Genomic DNA, 23219 nt, shown 5'->3' with positions numbered 1-23219 from the left:
GCATCTTATTTTGGCCATGGGTTGTTGCAAATTTTATATTAATACATCCAATCTGCAAGATCTCCTACCATATATCCTACAAAAGCATTATACAGTGTACATTCTAATGAAACCAAGGGCTATTTCATAATGCTAAAAGTTATGTGCAATTTATCAGCGATTGGAATATAAGTGGAAATGTGATGTTTTCATGAAGTACAAAGAATTTTTATCGAATTTTTGCAATTTTTTTCTCTACAGCAACATGTGTTTTAACTGCAAGAACTTGAATAAACACATGTTCCTGGTAATTCAGCTGATGTAAATGGCTAAGATACATCACTCTGATGCATTAAGCAGTATTCTTTTATTGATTGAGAGCCCATTTGGCATGTCATAAGTCAAGCATACTGTACAACAAAACTTTCCAATGATGAAACATTTTATATACCCCATACTAGAATAATAATCACTGATTTGACAAATCGACATCATGTGACATAATGCATTCCATCTATCATTGCCGCAGGTTTTGATTTTCTGCCACTGTCTTTTAATAAATCCTGAAATAGAATGTATAACCTCTCGCAGGGACCCTTGTGCAGCAATTTGCAATGTAACCTACTAACAGCCAGCTCCTCGGTGCACACAGCCCACTGGCTAAACAGCTTCCCTCTTCATTCTCCCTTCCCTCCTTTACCAACTCAGTTTCCAACTCTAGCTAGTTCTACAAGACATCAGAATAAGACTAAGATGGCTGTCGGGATGAATTTTCAAGTTCCTTCAAGTTTCTACCAGTTCAGCATCCATCCTCTCTGAATGACAACTTTTCTACATTAGATGAAAGCAATGATTTATCCTTCTTCTCCTTCTTCCATTTCTTCTTCTCCTTCCTCATCCTCTTCTTCCCCTTGCTCTCCTGGTAGGATGGAGGTGATGACTTGAATGAGGGATTCCATCTGCTCTTCTGTCAATCGTTCCTCACATTCCTCTATCATCTAGAGATATTATGCGATAATTGATTTTGACTAATTTTTAAAATTATTTTTACAAGTCTCTTCAAACATCTACAGTGAAATTCAGTGGATATACATGAAATCCCTCCCAACCCAACCCCTTAATATGAACACTGCATTATATTCACACAGAAAATTAAAATAAAGTGAATTGGAGTTGACACTTGATTCAATTTCTGCTTTCAATATTCATGAAACTGGATGTCTTAAATACAGCATAATAATATTCAAAAAGCAAATTGATATAATTTCTAATTTTCATTCAAAGAATATGAATTAAAGCTAAATACCCCCATAACTACATAAATACACTATATACTTCTTGCACATTGGAACCAATATAATTTTAGTAATACTGTAGAGAAAATAACATAGATCTAGTTGATTATGGAAAGAGTTACTTACTGCCATTATTTCTACTGTTGTTGTCGGCCTATGATTTAGAAGCTGCAGTTTCTCAGACCTATGAAGAAATGAATATTTTAAAAATGTGACGGGCATTGCCATTCAGAGTCTGGGAAAATGTACAAATCTGTTCATTGCTCCATTTAAAATTCATAAAATTATGCAAAGTACTGGTACTCATAGAAGTAAAAGTTCTGCTACCAATATCAGGTTTTCATAAATTTTCCCAAATGTATCATTGTTTTATTTAATTCTACATTATGTACATTCTAAAATGGACGTGGTTCAGTTGACATGATGTAAAAAAAAAAAAAAAAAAAAAGTTATGGTGGCTTCATTTTGCAATCATTTGAAAAAATATTTTTTGATGAACAAGTGGAATGCCTCTGGCCGTCTCACCTGCATCACGCGGTTCAATATAGTAGCAGTGCTGACTTTGAATACTACTCTAACTCACACAAGATGTTCAGTGATACATGGTTACTCTTATGTCCACTTTTTATGAACTAGACCAATAAACTTACAGAGATATGGTTATTCAACAAAAAACCCCAACATGGCCAAAGTTCATTGACCTTACATGACCTTTGACCTTGATCATGTGACCTGAAACTCGAACAAGATGTTCAGTGATACTTGATTACTCTTATGTACAAGTTTCATGAATCAGATCCATAAACTTTCAAAGTTATGATGGTAATTCAACAGATACACCCAATTCGGCCAAAGTTCATTGACCTTTGACCTTGGTCATGTGACCTTAAACGTGCACAGGATGTTCAGTGATACTTGATTACTCTAATGTCCAAGTTTAATGAACTAGACCAATAAACTTTCAAAGTTATGATGGTAATTCAACAGATACCCCGATTCGGCAAAAGTTCATTGACCCTAAATGACCTTTGACCTTAATCATGAGACCTGAAACTTGCACAAAATTTTCAGTGATGCTTGATTACTATTGTGTCCAAGTTTCATGAATCAGATCCATAAACTTTCAAAGTTATGATGGGAATTCAACAGATATCCCCAATTCGGCCAAAGTTCATTGACCCTAAATGACCTTTGGCCTTGGTCATGTGACGTGAAACTCATGTAGGATGTTCAGTGATACTTGATTAACCTAATGTCCAAGTTTCATGAACTAGGTCCATATATTTTCTAAGTTATGATGACATTTCAACAAGTGGAATGCCTCTGGCCGTCTCACCTGCATCACGCGGTTCAATATAGCAGCAGTGCTGACTTTGAATACTACTCTAACTCGCACAAGATGTTCAGTGATACATGGTTACTCTTATGTACAAGTTTCATGAATCAGATCCATAAACTTTCAAAGTTATGATGGTAATTCAACAGATACACCCAATTCGGCCAAAGTTCATTGACCTTTGACCTTGGTCATGTGACCTTAAACGCGCACAGGATGTTCAGTGATACTTGATTACTCTAATGTCCAAGTTTAACGAACTAGACCAATAAACTTTCAAAGTTATGATGGTAATTCAACAGATACCCCGATTCGGCCAAAGTTCATTGACCCTAAATGACCTTTGACCTTAATCATGAGACCTGAAACTTGCACAAAATTTTCAGTGATGCTTGATTACTATTATGTCTAAGTTTCATGAATCAGATCCATAAACTTTCAAAGTTATGATGGGAATTCAACAGATATCCCCAATTCGGCCAAAGTTCATTGACCCTAAATGACCTTTGACCTTGGTCATGTGACGTGAAACTCGTGCAGGATGTTCAGTGATACTTGATTAACCTTATGTCCAAGTTTCATGAACTAGGTCCATATATTTTCTAAGTTATGATGACATTTCAAAAACTTAACCTCAGGTTAAGATTTCGATGTTGAATCCTCCAACATGGTCTAAGTTCATTGACCCTAAATGACCTTTGACCTTGGTCATGTGACATGAAACTCTAATAGGATGTTCAGTAATACTTGATTAACCTTATGGCCAAGTTTTATTAACTGGGTCCATATACTTTCTAAGTTATGACGTCATTTCAAAAACTTAACCTCAGGTTAAGATTTGATGTTGACGCCGCCGCCGTCGGAAAAGCGGCGCCTATAGTCTCACTTTGCTTCGCAGGTGAGACAAATACTTAACCTCAGGTTAAGATTTCAATGTTGATTCCCCCAACATGGTCTAAGTTCATTGACCCTAAATGACCTTTGACCTTGGTCATGTGACATGAAACTCTAATAGGATGTTCAGTAATACTTGATTAATCTTATGGCCAAGTTTTATTAACTAGGTCCATATACTTTCTAAGTTATGACGTCATTTCAAAAACTTAACCTCAGGTTAAGATTTGATGTTGACGCCGCCGCCGCCGTCGTCGGAAAAGCGGCGCCTATAGTCTCACTTTGCTTCGCAGGTGACAAAAAATGGTCTGGAGGATTCCAACAGAAATATCAATGAATTCTCAGGTATGGAATGGGTTGATTATGTCAGGATATAATCTTTGCTTGTAGCTTTCTGTGATGCAATCACTATGAAATGCTTGGGAAGTGTGAAATCTGGGATTATTACATACACACACAGTTTTTACTTTAAATAAGCCTGCTGACTACATAAGTCACAACCAAACTCAATAATTCCTGAAAGAATTTGCCTAAGTAAGTAGGAAACTGGCTGAGATCAATACAAGTTTTTCAACAATCAATGAATGAACATTCCATTAGGGCCAAATCACAAAATATTTAAGAAAAAAATCCACATAAAAAGCAAACAATAAAAATGGATTACTTCCTAGTAGTGACCAATAAACCAAAGGCTGACTGATCATAATCACTGTTGCATGCATAGATCATTCAACAAACCCACTATCAACCAATTGGAATCCTCTATTTGCAATCGATTGCAGGTGATGATGTCAAAAGGACCAAGACAGTGTTTCACAAAGATAAGTGACAGAAAAAAAAATCACCCCTTAAAATCCATTACATGTGGTTTATGATGCATTACCCAAATGGTCACATGCTCTCCAACATATCATTCCATGAGATTGTTGATTGTATGACGTCAGCATTGGCATTTAAGCACGACTTAATCAGACTCAACTCTTTGTGAAAAACCCCTTGATTAGTCAATTCTTCTACTCACTTGGTAAGGCTGAATGGAGTGAGAGCTCGCAGGAATTTCTCCACTACCTCAGGAGTTTGAAGCCCGCAGGGAGTCTTCTCAAGGTATTTGATTGTCTGCACAAAAGAACATAGCAATGTTAATTGTTATAAGCTACTAATACAATGCAATCTGATTGGTTGCGATAAATTCCTCAGGGATATTTACAATTTTCTTTAACAGAAATAGGTTCCATGAAACATGGCATGGATGGCTCCTCAAACATACATATAAAACATGACATTCCAGCGTTGGAATACCTTGAAATCCTTTTCAGACACACATTGTATTGGCTTTCAGTTTCCATAGCGTCAGATGGGGAGGGGGGCACTAGCATACCTACGGGGGTGGCAGTTTGCCCCCCCCTGACAACTCACAACTGATACAAATAACATATCCCTGCCCCCCCCCCAGAGCTTGACGACTTTTTTTTGTAATTTTTTTTTTTTTTTTGGGTGGGGGCATTCTGCCAACGTGTCCCTGCCTCATGTACACTAACTATATTCCAGTAGATAAATTGCCAACTAAGTGCATCATGCAGACAATCACCAACACATCTATTGAGGAAAAAAAAAATAAAAAATCATTACAACATGAATGAATTTTTTTTTTTGGGGGGGGGGGGGTGGGGGGCTAACTACCATGGGTATATGCTTAAAATCAACCATGCATTAACCAACTCATCTAAATGCAACATTCACTTGGATAAAAAATTATTTCATTTGTTTATTATCAGTACTTTTTGTAATTAAGAGAATATAAATTTTTTGTGAGCTATAATTTTCTATCAATCAGGATAAAGGAATGTCAACTGTTTCTTCCAATGGATCTTACTGTTCTTAAATTCCCTATGCTCCTATGAGTGTAATATACAAAGTCACAAATCAACACCTAATGAATTTATTCAACCTCAAATATGTAAGATAAAATTATACTAATTATATTCTTTGTGTTTTTTCTTTTAGAATGAAAATGGGGAGCACAGAGGAACTCAACTTATCTGCAATGCTGTCTTCAACTTTCTTCTATTTAGAATAAGAGATGCACTTGCTGCAATGCCAATTCTCAAGAGACTAAGATACTTGGGATTAGTCTCAAATGGGTTAAACTTAATTTTAGAAGTGTTTCATAACAAACCTCATAGGATATTGTGGCAAGGTTCTGTTGCTTTTTACTGATGCTCTTCTTCCCTCTCTGAGAGCTTCCCGACTGTAATTCTTTAAGCAGAGCATGGACCTGAAAGATGAAGGAAAAATGGAAAGGTCAACAGAGCTGCAAGTAGTAATCCAGCAGCACTGAAGTCATATCTCTGAGATAACAATCATATGAGCCTCACGGTATGATAAATTTCTTAGAGGAGGTATATAGAACAGATGCACAATGTGCAAAAATGCCATTTTTTTCCAACCCAACAGGACTGTTGTCAGGTATACATAATCTAGGGTAATTGTGAGCTCACCAGCTTGCCTAGACATGTCACCACTGTGCAATGTATTACTATGTGTGTATTAAATAAGTACCTATTATACCTCACAAGCATAAAGGCCAAAAGTGACTAAGGGCATGATTTGACACGAAAATCATAAAAAATAATGACTTTTTCTAAATAGTTGGAAACTCTGGTTCAAGGCATAGGGGTCAAAGGGCATCACATTCTGTATTCCATCTTTGTAATGGTAACTACAAAGGAAAGTGAACCCTGATGTCAATTTGATTCGGATAGAAGCAGAAAATTTAGGGAAGCATATTAATGAATGTTTGGCAAAATCTATTCAGGAATAAGAATACAGATCGGCTGATGTTTAATTTTGTGACATCCATGTGAGAAGCTCCTCAGAAATAAAATCTAATTTCTATTTTGTAAGAAAATTGAAAAACAATTTTATCTGTGCATTTATTAAAGCTCATCAGACATTTTATTTTATACACACTTCCATGATCAAATATTCTGGCATAAAAAAGGGTGCATTTTCAGTGAAATTCTGTGTTTTTCCTGAATTCTGTGAAATGTTGTTTTCCATACGGAAGAAAACTGGTGACTCTAATAAAAATAATCCTAGTACATAATCGTTCTTCTTTCAAAATGTGTGTTTGAGCATGTATATCTCAATTTTCAGAGTAAATATTACTTTATACAGACCAATTTATTTTTACATCCCATAACAGCATTCTTACTATGCTATCAAAGCCAAAAGTCAACACCATAGCTTGAGAGTAAACTTAAAATTACTCACCTCAAAGTTGCTTAACATAGCAGCACTTTCTTTGATCCTGTAAATAAAAAAAAATGAACCCTTCAATTTAAAAAGGAAGGAAGCAAAAAATTCATTCTACATGTATGTATAATTTTATTTTTCATTAAAGGACATGTCCACTCCAACAAAAAGTTGATTTTAATAAAAAGAGAAAAATAGAACAAGCATAATGCTGAAAATTTCATCAAAATAAGATATGAAATAAGAAAGTTATTACCTTTTCAAGATTCGCTTAATTTCACAAAACAGTTCGGGGGAGAGGGGGTATTCTGAAAAGTCTCATAAGTTTCCATTTAAATTTCCTTTTAAGTTACCCATTTAATGGAGCGCTAATGTACCTCCAAATTCGTATTCTGAAAACTCTATTAGCGCTCAATTAAGTCCCTTTAGGCCACTCCCCTACTGAGCCGAATTAGCCAATCAAATGCGCTCTTACAAGGTAAAGTTTTCTCCTAGCGCGCAGTGTCACTTCACTTTGCTGCCTTGCAGCGCAGCGCCCGGCTGCTGCAGGTGCACTGCACCACGATCTTGATAAAAAGTTTTTTGCTGAAATGCTAAAGCATTTGCATCTGAGATTAGAGGTTTGTTATGTTGTTGAAATTAACTGTTGTCTTTTCCCTTTCTCTCTCATTTATTGTACCTTTGTGCTTTTCTCTTTTTTTCGAACGCGTTCTGATTTTCACAACTCTCTATTTGAATCCATTTGTAGCTTTCTTTCTTTTTCTTTTTCTTGTTTTTTACAATATTTTATTTGCCTCTGTCTCGGGGCCATGATAGAGGGGGTTCTTCTTTAACTTAATTCCTACTTATTTTAAAAACTACATACTTTTCATTTATATGAGAAATATTCTCCAACAAAATTTGAATAAACATATTTTAAATAATAAAAAAGCATAATAAAAAAAAGCCGAAATTTTATTGAAATTTGATGTTCAAACGTTATGACAATTATAGGTTTTTATAGGTGGGGAAAACGATGGCATCACTCACTATTTTTTTCTTTTGTATTTTATTCTATATTCGTTTAAATACTAAAGGGGTCTATGCTTATTTTTCATTTGTCATTTCTTATTTTTCATTGTCAGAAACAAGGTTTAATTCAACCCTGCACATTGCTGCATCTACCGTAATTTGGCAATTTCATTATTGTCAAAAAAAAGTGTGCAAAAACAAAATAGTTTATGATGCTAATAATTTAAAAAAATATAGAAAAAATAATAGTCATATTTTCCCTATAAGTACACAAATATTTCTGTCTCCTTTTTCCCCCTTTTCTAATTTATTTATTACCAAATATAGTCCCATTTAAGACAAACAAATGAGGTGTCGTGGCCAAGTGGTCAAGGTGGAGCCTGACTTGTCACATGAAAGTATGGGGTTCAACCAAAGACCCTATTCCTTATTTTACTTGTTTCTATACACCACCTTTTCCCCCTTTATTCTTTTCCCTTTTTAGCTCTCTCCTGTATTCTCTTCCTTCCTTCCTCCTAGTATTAAACTGATTTGATGATATTTATACGAAATGAAAGCTACATTTAGCAAGATATGATGAGACTTAATGGACCTCTTATTACCATTATCTTCCCCCACTGGAAAGTCCGCTAACTGAGCGCTATGAGACTTTCAGAATACCAAAAGTCTCGTAACTACTCAATTAAGTCTTCGCGCGGTCATAACGCGTACTATTGCAAGTGCACGCAATGCAACCCTGCCAAATAAGGAAAGGGCAATTTGAATTAAGTGACTTTTCAGAATACCAAAATGCTAATTGAGCGCTAATTGAGCTTTCAGAATACCGCCCCTGTTCACATCCTGGTCGGTATGCAAATGAGGAGACTGAAGACATCATCCACTTCTTTAGCATTTTCTTATATGAAGCATGAAATAATATAATTTTTCTCCTCATTGTCAAGGGAAACAACCATTCATTTATTTATTTCCTCCCTGAACATGGGAAATTAGCATTGCTTGATATATAGTTCAGTAAAGTTGGTTCTTATTGTCAAATCTGTAAAAAAATGAAATATTGTATAATTCAAACAATAAAAAACAAAAGAAAGTGAGGGACATCATTGTCTGTCTCATTTGCATGATACTAAGTTGTGCATGTCAGTGCTTTGTGAAAAATAAGCGAAACATGTCAATACTTTCTTATTTTACATCCAATTCGATGAAATTTTCAGTGTTCTGCTTTGTTTATTATTAATCTATTTCAATCATCTTTATTCTGGGGTGGACTTGACCTTAAAAACAAATTGCTGAATGAGATGTTATTTGAAGGTTTGCATGGTGGCATGTACAACTGCTGATGTGGTTTACGGTACACCATGTGGAGTGTTATAGAAACAGTGGATAGAAGAAGAGAAGAAGTGGATAGGCGAGAAAGTGGAGATTTGAGAGTAGAGTATTCTTTCTTGAAAATAGTCCTGAAAAGGACTGTAAACCAGACGGACAGTCAACCTGTCCGAAACGTCGAGTCTCTCTACTACTCATCATCTCTACTCGCCGACTCAAGCCAGCATCTCCTCATCAGCTCTACTACTCAAGCTGTTCTCACTCAACATTCCTTCTGGTTTACAGTCCTTTTCAGGACTATTTTCAAGAAAGAATACTCTACTCTCAAATCTCCACTTTCTCGCCTATCCACTTCTTCTCTTCTTCTATCCACTGTTTCTATAACACCCCACATGGTGTACCATAAACCACATCAGAAATTGCTGAATGTAAAACATTTCTAGCTTCGCACTTGCATCCATTGTTTAATGAGATATCCATCCTGTTCATCATGATGGTTGCAAAGAGTGCTTTTAAAAATAACGTCAAGATATCATATCAGGATGTTTTTTTTAGCTAGCACTTTGCACTCGCATTATATATTGGAGAGATATCATACAGTTCTTAACAAGTCCATTTTCCAGTCAGCAGTGCCTTTATTAGAAATATAAGCTCGTGCTTTGCACTCACGATTTTGTGAAACAGGCAAAAAAAGGGAGCAAAGAGAAAGAGAACTTGGCTAGAGAAAGGAACAGAAATTTAGATGGAGGGGGGTGGCGAGGAGCAGAGCTGCTGAGGACATTAAGTGCGAGAGAGAGGAAGGGAGAGAGATTGCAAGAGAGAAGGGAAGAGAGAAATCAAAACTTGAGAAAGCGGGAAGATTGGGATGGAGTCCATAGAGTGTGCTCGTCCATTCATTCATGTACAAATCAAACTATCGCATAGTCCATTCCATGCGCACTTCATTTTTTTTAGCTCAACTTGACAACTTATGAATAATTTATGTACATAGCGTTTCTACGTATGGAAAAATATTCGCGTACTGGCGCCTGCGTCCTAAGTGTAAAAACTAAAGTGTAATCCAAGCCTGTGGCTGTTGCCCGGGGAAGTTACAAATTGATGCAGAGCCAGAGGTTCGAGCCCTCGGTCACGTCTTTCGGATGGTGATGTTGAAGGTCAGTCCCAGCATGCCCAGAGGCCAGACGTAAATAATAATTTCTGATTGATACACGTCTGACAAAACCCACACGTCTGTCAAACACACACACACACACTTGCGTCACACACTCACACATGACCTGGGGCCGATTGCACGAAAGGGTCTTTGCAAGGACCGTCTTTCGTGTCACCCATATTTTATGATGCGCCATGTGAAACGCATTTTAAATAAATCATCTGCAAACATATTTCATTCGTCCGTTAAAATAAACAAAATAAGCTGGGTGAGCAGAGGCGGTTAGAAAGTGTCCAACGTAGAGCTACTAAATTGATCCCAGGTATTAAGCACCTATCATACTCTGAACGTCTTCGCCTCCTGAAATTGCCATCACTCAGTCACCGACGTAAAAGAGGTGACATGATTGATGTGTACAAATATCTGCATGGTTACTATGATTCAACTTTTCTATCTGAGACAAGGTGGTAAAACGCGAGGTCATTCCTTAAAGCTAGAGAAAAGATATTCGCGTCTTGATGTGCGTAAGTTTTTCTTTGCTAACCGAGTGATAGATGTGTGGAACAGTCTCCCAGAAGATGTAGTTACTGCTTGTTCAGTGATTGCTTTTAAGAATAGACTGGATAAGCATTGGGAGAAGATTGCCTATGACTTTGAGTAATTTTCGTTTCTTGTGTGTTTCCATGGGATTTTTCACTGTCTACGATACCCCTGCCACCCCTCCATGCCAACATAAGTAGCGCATCTAATTTTGTCTGAAGGAGAGCAGCAATAGACATTTCTACTTTGATCGATGAACAGGCTTCGTCCTACAACATCGTTGGAGTAAACTAAACTAAAATATTTGTTTATAAAATGATGTGATTTATCATGAAATTGTATAGAATTTCATTTAAAAGCAAGCTAACGAATCTTATTCTTTATCATAAATTTCAGAAACACCCCGCTTATAGCGTATCATAAAAGATGGGCGACACGAAGACGGTCCTTGGAAAGACCATTTCGTGCAATCGGCCCCTGCACGTCACCGATCTCCTTGCCGGCAGAGATAGTTACTGCATCAACGTTGAACAGATTCAAGTCACGGTTAGACAAGTTTTGGTCTGCAGTGCAATATGCTCACCCATGGGAATAGTAACACTAGCACAGCACACAGGCACACATTATTTTAATAGTTAGATGAAGATAGCAACAGTGATAGACCTGGAAACACGACTGCATAATTAATTGCATTTTTCCAGTAGATCCGGTAATAAATAAGGTAATAAGGATTCTGATTTTCCAAACACGCCAAATAAATTGACTAAATTAACATGATTAGATAAGTTAGTATAGTGAGTGATTGTATTACCGACCGGCCTTGTATTACCGAACGCGCGCATCATATGCGTCAGAAAATAATCAAATACGCTCAAACCTTTGCAACTTCCTTCCAAAGGGAACTTAAATAGAAAAATGATGAAAAATTATCAAAAACACAATTTCGAAGTCTTTATATCCTCAAAACAATAAATATGGTCAAAATAGCTCATCAGTGACTTTGTTGTTTTCCCAACTTTTCCCATAGAAAACACACGTTCGGTATTAAATACGATACCTTTTCAAGTGACCAAAATTTTTCACTTGCGAAGAGGGGTCCGATTGGAAGCTGATGTCGTAAAAATGAAAAACAATTTCGGCAAAATTTCTGCATATTTATATTTTGTAGGTATTTGTGTATTTATGGTGAAAGTTTGGTGAATTTTATTGGAATAATGTGTTTGATATGATCAAATTCATGAAAGGCAGTGTATACAGCCACACGCGTGTGTCTTTACCATCCAGCCACACGCGTGTGGTTATATCCAGAACACCTATCTGTGGATACCGCCACACGCCGCCAGTAATAACAGTAAAACGCGTATGTAGGTCTGACCGTCTATATCACGATCAAAATAACCTCATTTCTTCATTAAATTCTTACATTCTAAACCACTCTGATTTCTTTAAATCGTTTCAATTTCATTCTCACCGTCTTCTTTCCTTGCTTTTCTTGTCTTGTTACAAAAGGCCGCCTGTTAAATAGCAAATTTCCACACTTTTTCTACTTGTGTCGATTCTCTACTGACTCTAGGCTATGTGCGCGTACGTGCGTACGTACGAAACCCAAACTGTGTATGTCTACTACTGCGCTGCGCTAACGCTGTATGGGTCTGCCACCGCGAAGGAAGCCAGAATCGACACAAGTAGAAAAAGAGAATTTGCTGTTAAACAGACGACCGTTTCTAACAAGACAAGAAAAGCAAGGAGAGAAGACGGTGAGAATGAAATTGAAACGATCTAAGGATATCAAAGGGGTTTAGAATGTAAGAATTTAATGAAGAAATGAGGTTATTTTGATCGTGATATAGACGGTCAGACCTACATACGTGTTTTACTGTTATTACTGGCGGCGTGTGGCGGTATCCACAGAGAATCAGGGACAACTCGGACCACGGGACATCTCGGACCGCGGGCCGAGTTGTCCCACCCAGTACGAGATTTTTTTCTCACAAATTTGCGTCTATTTTTCCGTAATTTCGAAATTTCTTGTAAAGATTTTTTAGAGATATGGTCTGATGGTAATGTTCTTCACTTTCTATTACTCTTTTTTTCGCTGAAATAAAAAAAAAGTGTAATTTTAGGCGTTTTTCGACAGCTCGCGATTCCCATAGGCGCGCGTGTATTAACTGTGTCGGTGCTCGGCTCGGCCCCGCTCAATAACTGACTTGATTTTGTGATCATTTCTCCTCAAAGTACCACTTTTATCGCAGAAGATGGACTTTGTTGTATTCCATTACCTCCATTTTCTCATCACAAGGATAAAATTTGGTGTATTTGCACGATTTTGATCAAGTTTTCACCTTTTTCTCTCTGGTCGCAAGAAGCGAACAACCGATGAACGGTCCGCTGCTCTTCATCGTAATTCTCCGTAGCTCGGCCGCCTAAACTGGCGGGGTGGGATTCAGACCGAATCCACAATGGAAGTGGGCGTGCACAGCTAAGAGCTGAGCTTGACTGAGTGAGAGTGAACTCGAGTTTGAAGCTTGGCAGTGTCGTATAGGCTCTGCCTTTTTTTTGTAAATATATATTTTTCAATTTTTTCTATATTGATTTTCCCTGGTTTCGAGCTCTAAGATTGTAATGATATAATTATGCTTCAATTTCTTTGACTGAGTGTGACTATGGTGTGGATGTTTGAGTTGCTCAAAAATATTTTTACGTGGGTGGGGGCTCGGGGCGATTTCACTCTTGCCCCCGAAATGCGAAAAAAATATATTCGGGGTGTAGCTGTGTGGGCATGCCGGGCTGAGGCTAGCCATCAATAATTTTTTTTTTAGAGGGGGGGCTTAATTTTTCACTTTAAATTGATCATTTTTAGGCCTTTTTTTTCCATTTTATTTTTAATATTGAATTTCTGTGGTGTAGAGTTGAGTTTTAAGTTGCAATAATCAATATGCTTTAATTTCTTTGGCTTTGAATGTGACTGTGGTGTGGATGTTTGAGTCAAACAAAAAATACTTTTACGTGGGTGGGGGCTCGGGGCGATTTCACTCCTGCCCCCTAAATGCGAAAAATATTCGGGATGTAGCTGTGTGGGCATGCCGGGCTGAGGGTAGCCCTCAATAAAAAATTGTTTTTTTTGGGGGGGGGGCTTAATTTTTCACTTTAAATTTATTATTTTTAGGCCTATTTTTTGTACATTCTATTTTTCATATTGAGTTTCCCTGGTGTAGAGAGTTGAGTTTTAAGTTGCAATAATTAATATGCTTCAATTTCTTTGACTTTGAGTGTGACCGTGGTGTGGATGTTTTGAGTCGAACAAAATACTTTTACGAGCTAGGGTGGTGGCTCAGGGCGATTTCACTCTGCCTCCGAAATGTGAAAATGATCTAAGTGTATCTGTGTGGGCATGTCAGGCTGAGGGTAGCCATCAATTAAAAAAAGTGTTTTATTTTGGGGGCTTGATTTTTAATTAATTATTTGTATTTTTTACAGGATTTAAAATAAAACTGATTTACTTTCTTTAATTTAATTTCTTGGTCTCAAGGGTGGATGTCAGGCTGCCGGGATGGAATTCAGCCACAATTGCCAATGGAAGTGGACATACTTGTACAGTCGTGAGCTTGGAGACTGAAGCTTTGCCCTACAGCTTAGAATATTTTTTAATCAAGTTTTAGGCCACTCAGTCTTATTCCCATTCGAAATATAATCAGGGCCGGATCCAAAATTTCCCTACAGGGCCGGGGGGCATTTTGTCTAGGAATTTTTGACAAAAGGTCTTTACTGCCAAATCACAGTAATTTTTTCTCAGGAAAAATTTGACAAGCAAAAAAAAAGAAAAAAATGTTGTAAGTTGCCTTTTCAGTACTTTTTAAGGGGGGCGAATGTGCCCCCTCCCTCGATTCGCCACTAGAACTTATGTCCATATTATTTAGTTTTAATTTTTACAGGAGGAAAGAATACCAAATTAAATAAGTTTTATGTTTTGCATTTTTACCAATTATTGTTTATTCAAGTAAACTTTATTTAATTTAGTATTGTTCCAAAATGCATCACCTAATTAACTTGTTTGAATTTAAAATGCAAACCTGAATAAAAATGAATTATGAACTTTGAATAAATAGAAAATAATATGTTATATTCTGTAAATTGTAATATTTTCAAATCATATTTTATCTCCATTCTTATCTTATCATTGTCTCCCTTTCTCATTATGTTCATCACTCTCATTTCAATTAAATTTATATTCTATTAATGGAATAAAAAAAGACAATACTCAACAATGAAACATCGATCAATAGAAAAAAAACAAAGAAAAAGAGGGAAAATACAAAGAAATGACAAATAGCAACTATGAAGAGGGTTTGGTTTTTATCAAATACTTTTTGCAGTTCCTTTGGAGTGATGTTGTTTTTGTTTCACCCATTCTAGAAAGTGAACTTTGTATCTAACACTAAGTTGCCCTAGTGTTGTTTTCCAATCTACATTTTCTAGTTCCTTGTATCATGTATGGATGAAATCATTTAAGGTGTACCAGTTAGAAAATTGTTGACTTTTGGTATATATTTACATTAATCATGCAAGTTGCAGGTATGATCACCTTCTCAATGACTCTTAAGACAAGCTTCTGCAATTAATAAAATATATTGTATTTACTAGATAATTTGAACAACTGGACCAAATTGTGGCAAGATTAATGAGCTATATATAAGTGACAATGGGGAACCGGAGGCTGATGATATGATTTGAACAAAGAAACAATAAAAATTTGATCAAAATCGGATAAGGAAAAACAATATTATCGCTGCATTTTAAAGAATGATTTGTATTTTTCTGGTGAAACAGGTCTGGCGTTTCTTCATGGATATTTAATCAGCAACCTCATACATGATGTCATATCCTCACTTGTTCTATGTATTTTATTATGTGAAATTAGATTAATTTTTTAAAGTTGAATTCAATAACCCCGCTATTTGTTATCAGATTTTTATGAAAGCACTTTGATATGTGAATGTTGCTATGTCTACATTATTCATATATAAATATTTTCATCCCGGAGCATCCCTTTAAATGATTTATTTATTATTTCTTTTTCTCGAGAAAGAGTATAGTCTCTACAATAAAACAAGTGGAATGCCTCTGGCGGTCTCACCTGCATCACGTGATTCAATATAACAGTAGTGCTGACTTTGAAAACTACTATATACAACTCGCACAAGATGTTCAGTGATACTGGGTTACTCTTATTTCCATGTCTTATGAAATATACCAATACACTTAAAGAGATATGATGGTAATTCAACAAATACCCCCAATGTGGCCAAAGTTCATTGACCTTACATGACCCTTGACCTTGATAATGTGACCTGGAACTCGCTGCAGGATGTTCAGTGATATAAGTTATGCTGTCATTTAATAACCTTCGGTTATTAAATGACCGTGACAGCATTAAAATTTGATGTTGATGCTGCCGTAGGAAAAGCGGCGCCTATAGTCTCACTCTGCCATCCAGGTGAGACAAAAATCATGACATGCACAGTGATGAAAAATAAAGCAATAAAATGAATTTAATCAAAAAGAAAAACCACATGCTATGTAAAAGAAATTAAATTTAAAATCATAAATTCGTCATTTTTATTGAATGAAGAATTTAATTTATTTATAATTGGAAAAAAGGATTACCCCTATTTTCTTTCAATGTAACCAAAATACTTGTAGGGCCTAATATGATTTTTCATCACATGACATGATTTTGAACAAAAATCAAGCCATATTTTTGGGTTATGTGGGACGGAATCTACATGGCGGCATTCGTGGGACGGATTTTTCTTCTTAAATCTATCTCTGCCGGCTATTCACCTTATCCCCATCCCTCCCCATCATCCTCGTCCCTATCATCATCCCTTGGGCGCAAAACTGTCCGCAAAGGTAGAGGGGACCACAGGCTGCAAAATTTGACAAACATTTAAAAAAAGGTTATCGCCCAAATGTAGGGTAATTTCTAACCCCAAAACAATTGACAAGAAAAAAGAGGGGGTTTTCAATAATAAAAGGTCATTTAGTCCTAAACACATGTATCATTTCAATTGTGAATGATTCATTATTTTGTTCTCCATGAAGAAAAATAGTAGGGTGGACATTTGGTATTGTGTCCCCTATTTTTGGTAGGGGGACACATCCCCCCCCCCCCCGATTTCCTCCCATAATCATCCCTCACATCCTCGTCCTTCTCACCATCTCATGCACCCCTCTTATCAAGAGTCATCATCATCATCTCTCTTATTTATATCCCTCATGCACCTCCTCTTCCCTCTCATCATCAAGGCCCACCCCTTATCATCGCCATCCCTCACATCCTCATCTCCATCTCTTTCCCTTTGTCCCTCTCATCATCCCCCCCCCTCATCAAGAGTCATCAAAGATCCTCATCCCTCTTATCATCATCTCTCACCTCCTCGTCCCTCTCATCAAGGCCTACCCCTCGTTATCGCCGGTATGCTATCATCGCCATCCCTCACATCGTCGTCACTTTTACCCTATATCCAAAACTCTGCTCTCTACACAAAGGAAACTTAATATAAAAATTAAAAATGAAATTGGCATGCCCACACAGATACACCTAGAACATTTTCACATTTCGGGGGCAGGAGTGAAAATGCTCGGAGCCCCCATCCACATATTTTTTGTTCGGCTCAAACATCCACACCACAGTCACACTCAAAATCAAAGAAACTGAAGCATATTAATTATTGCAACTTAAAACTCAACTCTCTACACCAGGGAAACTCAATATGAAAAATAAAATGTACAAAAAATAGGCCTAAAAATGATCAATTTAAAGTGAAAAATTAAGCCCCCCCCCAAAAAAAAACAACATTCTTTTATTGAGGGCTACCCTCAGCCCGGCATGCCCACACAGCTACATCCCGAATATTTTTCGCATTTAGGGGGCAGGAGTGAAATCGCCCCGAGCCCCCACCCACGTAAAAGTATTTTTTGTTCGACTCAAACATTCACACCACAGTCACATTCAAAGTCAAAGAAATTAAAGCATATTGATTATTGCAACTTAAAACTCAACTCTACACCACGGAAATTCAATATTAAAAATAAAATGGAAAAAAGGCCTAAAAATGATCAATTTAAAGTGAAAAATTAAGCCCCCCCCCTCTAAAAAAAAAATTATTGATGGCTAGCCTCAGCCCGGCATGCCCACACAGCTACACCCCGAATATATTTTTTTCGCATTTCGGGGGCAAGAGTGAAATCGCCCCGAGCCCCCACCCACGTAAAAATATTTTTGAGCAACTCAAACATCCACACCATAGTCACACTCAGTCAAAGAAATTGAAGCATAATTATATCATTACAATCTTAGAGCTCGAAACCAGGGAAAATCAATATAGAAAAAATTGAAAAATATATATTTACAAAAAAAGGCAGAGCCTATACGACACTGCCAAGCTTCAAACTCGAGTTCACTCTCACTCAGTCAAGCTCAGCTCTTTGCTGTGCACGCCCACTTCCATTGTGGATTCGGTCTGAATCCCACCCCGCCAGTTTAGGCGGCCGAGCTACGGAGAATTACGATGAAGAGCAGCGGACCGTTCATCGGTTGTTCGCTTCTTGCGACCAGAGAGAAAAAGGTGAAAAACTTGATCAAAATCGTGCAAATACACCAAATTTTATCCTTGTGATGAGAAAATGGAGGTAATGGAATACAACAAAGTCCATCTTCTGCGATAAAAGTGGTACTTTGAGGAGAAATGATCACAAAATCAAGTCAGTTATTGAGCGGGGCCGAGCCGAGCACCGACACAGTTAATACACGCTCGCCTATGGGAATCGCGAGCTGTCGAAAAACGCCTAAAATTACACTTTTTTTTTATTTCAGCGAAAAAAAAGTAATAAAATGTGAAGAACATTACCATCAGACCATATCTCTAAAAAATCTTTACAAGAAATTTCGAAATGACGGAAAAATAGACGCAAACTTGTGGAAAAAAAATCTCGTACTGGGTGGGACAACTCGGCCCGCGGTCCGAGATGTCCCGTGGTCCGAGTTGTCCCGTCCCCACACCACGTATGTTCATATGCGCTCATTTAACGCGTGCGTCCATTTTCCATAGTGACGTCATTAAAAATGGAGCAAACGGTCCGTTCTCAAAATAAATATTCAGATAAAATTTACCTCTTCTTCCCTTTCAACCAATCACATCAAAAGAAAGCAATCGCGAGAGAAATACCTACGCAAGCCTTATGAATATTCATATATTTTCCGATAAACCTATTTAGGCCGGCTTTTTCAGGAGAAAATATCTCAAATCATAGGGCGAATTTGAGACGTGTTTTTGCAATAAAATAGCGTATTTTGAGAAAAAAATACAGGGTTTGGGAAAATTATCACAACTTTCTAACCATAGATTTTGGTTGAAAACTGTATTTTATAATATACGAACGAGGATCCTCATTACCATACCATAACAAAAAACCTTCTCCACTACTTTTTCTTTGATAGCCAGTGATATTCTGATTTGGAGGAATTTAGGGCAAAATTCTCATTTCATCTCCGGAAAACGACGATAGAGTGAGAATGTGAAATTTACCTGACACATGCTGATCGACGGTAATCATAAGTTCACATTAAAAATAATCAATATTTATTTGATTTGATACGTGTCTTCACTGTATTTTAACTTCAAAATGGATTTTGGAATTTATGCTCGTATACAGTGTTCCGAGCAGCGAAATTCAAATTCCAGCGGTACGCCATCCAATGCACTGCCGGTGTCGTCGGCAATGCGAACCCAGTCCCGCATCGAAGTACGTGGAATGGTGTTCGCTGCTTTTGCTGCATTTGACATTATCTTCAATGTGATTGCAATGTTTCTTGGCTATTTTAAACGTTTAGTAGTATTTGTTCCAAATGACTTTCATATGACTGGAGTTCCTGAAGTCCACTTAATAGCCAGATCGATTTTTTATTTGGTGATATATTCTGATTTCTATTTTTTATTTCGAGGGGGGGGGGTCCGGGCCGGGTGTCATTAATTTTTTTTTTAAATCGTTTCTTGTAAAAATACAGACAAGTAGGCCCCTAATGTTTATTCGACTTGATTTAGGGTTATTTTTAAACATGTATTTAATAAATCCTTGGCTTTAAAAATTAAGAGAATATTTTATTATTTTTTTTAGTTCTATTATCATGATTATTAATCTATATATCAGCAGGCCCAGGGGCATTCATTATTATGAAAAATTGAAAATAGGTACATTATCCTGAAATAAGGCACCCTTCTTCACTTGTGTGTGCTCGTTGTGTACAAAGTCAATGGGAGAGGAAAGAAGTCACCGCCGCTGACGAAATAATGCCAAGTGAATGGAGTGGTGAAACCAGGATGGATATAGTGCCCCTTATTTATTAATTATCAAAAATATAATTATTTTAAATTTTACTTCATTGATGTAGAAAGACTCTGTTTATCTATTCACGTAGTGGTACAGAATTTTTACAATAATTAAAGATAAAAATAAATTGTTTTATCATGGCTGTACGCAACAGGGGTGCGGGGGGGGGGGAGTATTACCACAAAATTCACGAAACATGTTCACAAAATCTTCAATGAAACAAAATGCAAAACTGCCCCAGTATCATCTCCCCTTAAGAGTTTCTTTGACAACTGCATGTGTCCTGTATCCCCCGGCTCCAGAAAAATATTACTTCTGCTTAGAGTCATGGTTTTTAATCTTAAGATTTTTGCAATTCAAGAACTGGGTGAACAGTTCATTGAAACCGTGGTGTGTAACTACTTACAGCTTTTTGCTCAAGATGGTGATCTTCTCTTCTTTTTTAAATTTTTTTTATGTGGGTATAGCCTCTAGATTGAGCCAACGTAGCTTATGATACTGATATTTTATGAGGATCAGTTTGGTAAGAGTGTGTTGACAGTTCTATGAAGTTGGATTAAAATACGTTGGAAATATCTTTACGTGTGGCCCTTCACAGATGCAGACAATGAAATCTTTTTTTTTCATCAGCGAAAATTCAACCCTTGGCCTTGAGAGGGTATATCACGTACACCTTTATTTCTGACCATGAGCAAGATGATTTAAATTTCAATTTTTATCAAATAAATATTAATTATTAACCTTAATCAATTGCCTTAGTTATATATTTACATGTACATTACCAAAATATCTATTTCTAACCCCTTCATCCTATTATTTCCCCGTTCTTCTCCATCCCCCCCCTGCCCCACTATTGGAAAGTCATAGCGTGCATTTGCCCCCAGCCTACTCCCTCGTAACGCCTCAGTTATTTCAATGTATACGGTAAGCCAAAAGATGATTTAATTAAGATCAGGATAATCATTGAATATTCAATGAATGAACAGAATAAAACTAACACATTTGTCATCAAATCATTAAGGGAAAGGTACGTAATAAATTATTTGGTACAGATGAAGATCAAATTTATTCATTGTAATGAGACAAATTAAAGTGAATAAATAAATAGATTAGTAAGTAAAAAAATTATGACAAAGACATTGGTTCACATGTTATGAGGTGAGTGCAGTCAATGCGGTACGGTAGTACGTGGAGTAGACATTGACTGTTTTGGCTGGATTGAGAGGGATGAATGGTGGATATCTGATTAAATGTACAATATTACATCTTAATAAACCTTAAATCTAATGAAATTATTGATTCATGCAACGCTCTACATATATCTTTTAGCTATTTTAATTCCATAACCATGCATACAGACTCAGATTCATTCTTCAACTTGAGCTCAGCCCCCGAGCTCAGCCGCACAGCCCATTTACGCCCTTAAAACCATACACAGAAAATGACGTATGGGACGCCCAGAGCAGACGACGTGCTTCCATAGAGCCGCGTGTATTACGCCTTGCAACTGTGCGCAGATGCAAGGCCTTAAAGGGTCACGCAAGAACACGAATTCCTTTTAAGAAAAAAGTGATGGATGGGATTTAAGATCTGATTTGTATCAGCTAATAATCTCTTATTTCGTTGATTTAATTTTTTAATCTGGAAAAACTATGGTTTTAAAAGGATAAACCATAACTTTCGGGGTAAATTTCGCTTACTTAAAAAAAGTCGCACGAAACCGGAAGTTTGGACGGCTGAGGTAAAATGCTTCCCAAGAGATAGTTTTGTGGAATTGAATGTTGTTACTTCTAACGGTGGTAAAATATGTCTGTAATGGAAATATTATATTGCTATACGATGTTGAAATCCATTTTGGGATTTTATATATGAATTAATCTTTGGGCAATCTCGGAAGTCTTGGTCGTAAAACTGAGCGAGAGTAATTTTTGATCTTCACTAGGATGCGCGCCCTCTTGTGCGCCATTGTAGATACATTACCCGAGCGCTTCTCCCATCTCGTGCACATACGTGACACCGATAGGGGTTCTGGATATAACCACACGCGTGTGGCTGGATGGTAAAGACACACGCGTGTGGCTGTATACACTGCCTTCATGAAAAGTGTTCGGTAATACGATCCACTACCATACCGTAGTAACTCATCATCAAGCCTACAGCATAACAAAACGGGCACAAAATTAGCTGTTCGTTATTATATTCCCTAACAAATACTTACACTTCCATTGTCTCAGTTTGTCTGCTTCGGTCTTTTGGTCGCGTCTTCAGAAGGATACACTCCAGCGAGCTTGTAATTCTTATGTACCGGTAGTCTAGTCCCAATCATTTCCTTTTAATTTTGTGTTTTTACAAGTTTTCGGTATGGTATCTTTCAGTTATGACCGACATGGAAATTTGCCTCAGTTTTTCTACCTCCACGGATCCACTAATCTTGACACTTCATGTATATTAGACTAGATACAGATCAGTGGCTAGGCCATAGAGAAGCGACCGTCTGTGTATAGTGGGTCCTTGGGGGATATTATATGTAGCAATATATTGACATAAAATTTTCTATGAAAAAAAAATGATACATAATTCTATTATTTCACCATATTTTCGATACTGCAACATTGCCTGGAGTTCCTGTAATTCATATTCAATGCAACGTTCATACCGTACCGGCTATAAATTTTCTTTTAATATGCTCAATCTGGCATTCAGTATTAACATTTCTATTACATTATATTCAGTTTCCATTTTTTGTAAAGGTGGCAGCGCTAATAAGGCTTTGCTTTTCTAGTCCCCCCCCCATTCATTTACATGTATATCATATACTTTTTTTTCAAATGTTTTCCAGATTTTTATCAATGAATTATTTCACGATTTTCCCATGTAGTATTAACTTGGAATATAGCTTGTTTTGGTTCTGTTTTTATGATGAACGGAATGCTATCAAATCAAATAAAACGATATAATAAACATTTTTTCTTTAAAAATGGGAGGGATGATATACCATATCATTACAATCCCCATATTTCAGATAGGGGGATGGCCTGTATTA

At 36.9% G+C, this 23219-nt stretch overlaps 1 protein-coding gene and 1 long non-coding RNA gene across 2 annotated transcripts; one reads left to right on the top strand and one right to left on the bottom strand.

The window, feature by feature from the left end:
• Positions 1-520: 520 nt before the first annotated feature.
• On the bottom strand, positions 521-22510 carry LOC121408425 (DNA-directed RNA polymerase III subunit RPC9-like). The gene is made up of 6 exons (XM_041599905.1): positions 22395-22510; positions 6778-6814; positions 5681-5779; positions 4526-4620; positions 1401-1458; positions 521-977 (listed from the first exon to the last, which is right to left on the bottom strand). Exons 1-6 carry the CDS (start codon positions 22400-22402, stop codon positions 834-836), a joined length of 441 nt encoding a protein of 146 aa, XP_041455839.1. The 5' UTR covers positions 22403-22510; the 3' UTR covers positions 521-833.
• Positions 13289-14585, top strand: LOC121408426. The gene is made up of 2 exons (XR_005969035.1): positions 13289-13344; positions 14316-14585. It is a non-coding gene; the product is annotated as an uncharacterized LOC121408426 (long non-coding RNA).
• Positions 22511-23219: the final 709 nt, after the last annotated feature.

This window comes from Lytechinus variegatus, chromosome 2 (genome assembly GCF_018143015.1).
Source record: "Lytechinus variegatus isolate NC3 chromosome 2, Lvar_3.0, whole genome shotgun sequence".
Lineage (NCBI taxonomy): Eukaryota > Metazoa > Echinodermata > Echinoidea > Temnopleuroida > Toxopneustidae > Lytechinus > Lytechinus variegatus.
Note: the sequence above shows the minus strand (reverse complement) of the source record. Positions and strands in the feature narration are given on the sequence as shown.

Excerpts from the sequence above, each read along its gene's own strand:
- LOC121408425 (XM_041599905.1), bottom strand. Across the intron at positions 5,780-6,777 it reads CTATGTTAAGCAACTTTGAG|GTCCATGCTCTGCTTAAAGA; the intron begins GTGAGTAATTTT and ends TTCATCTTTCAG. Across the intron at positions 978-1,400 it reads CAACAGTAGAAATAATGGCA|ATGATAGAGGAATGTGAGGA; the intron begins GTAAGTAACTCT and ends TAATATCTCTAG.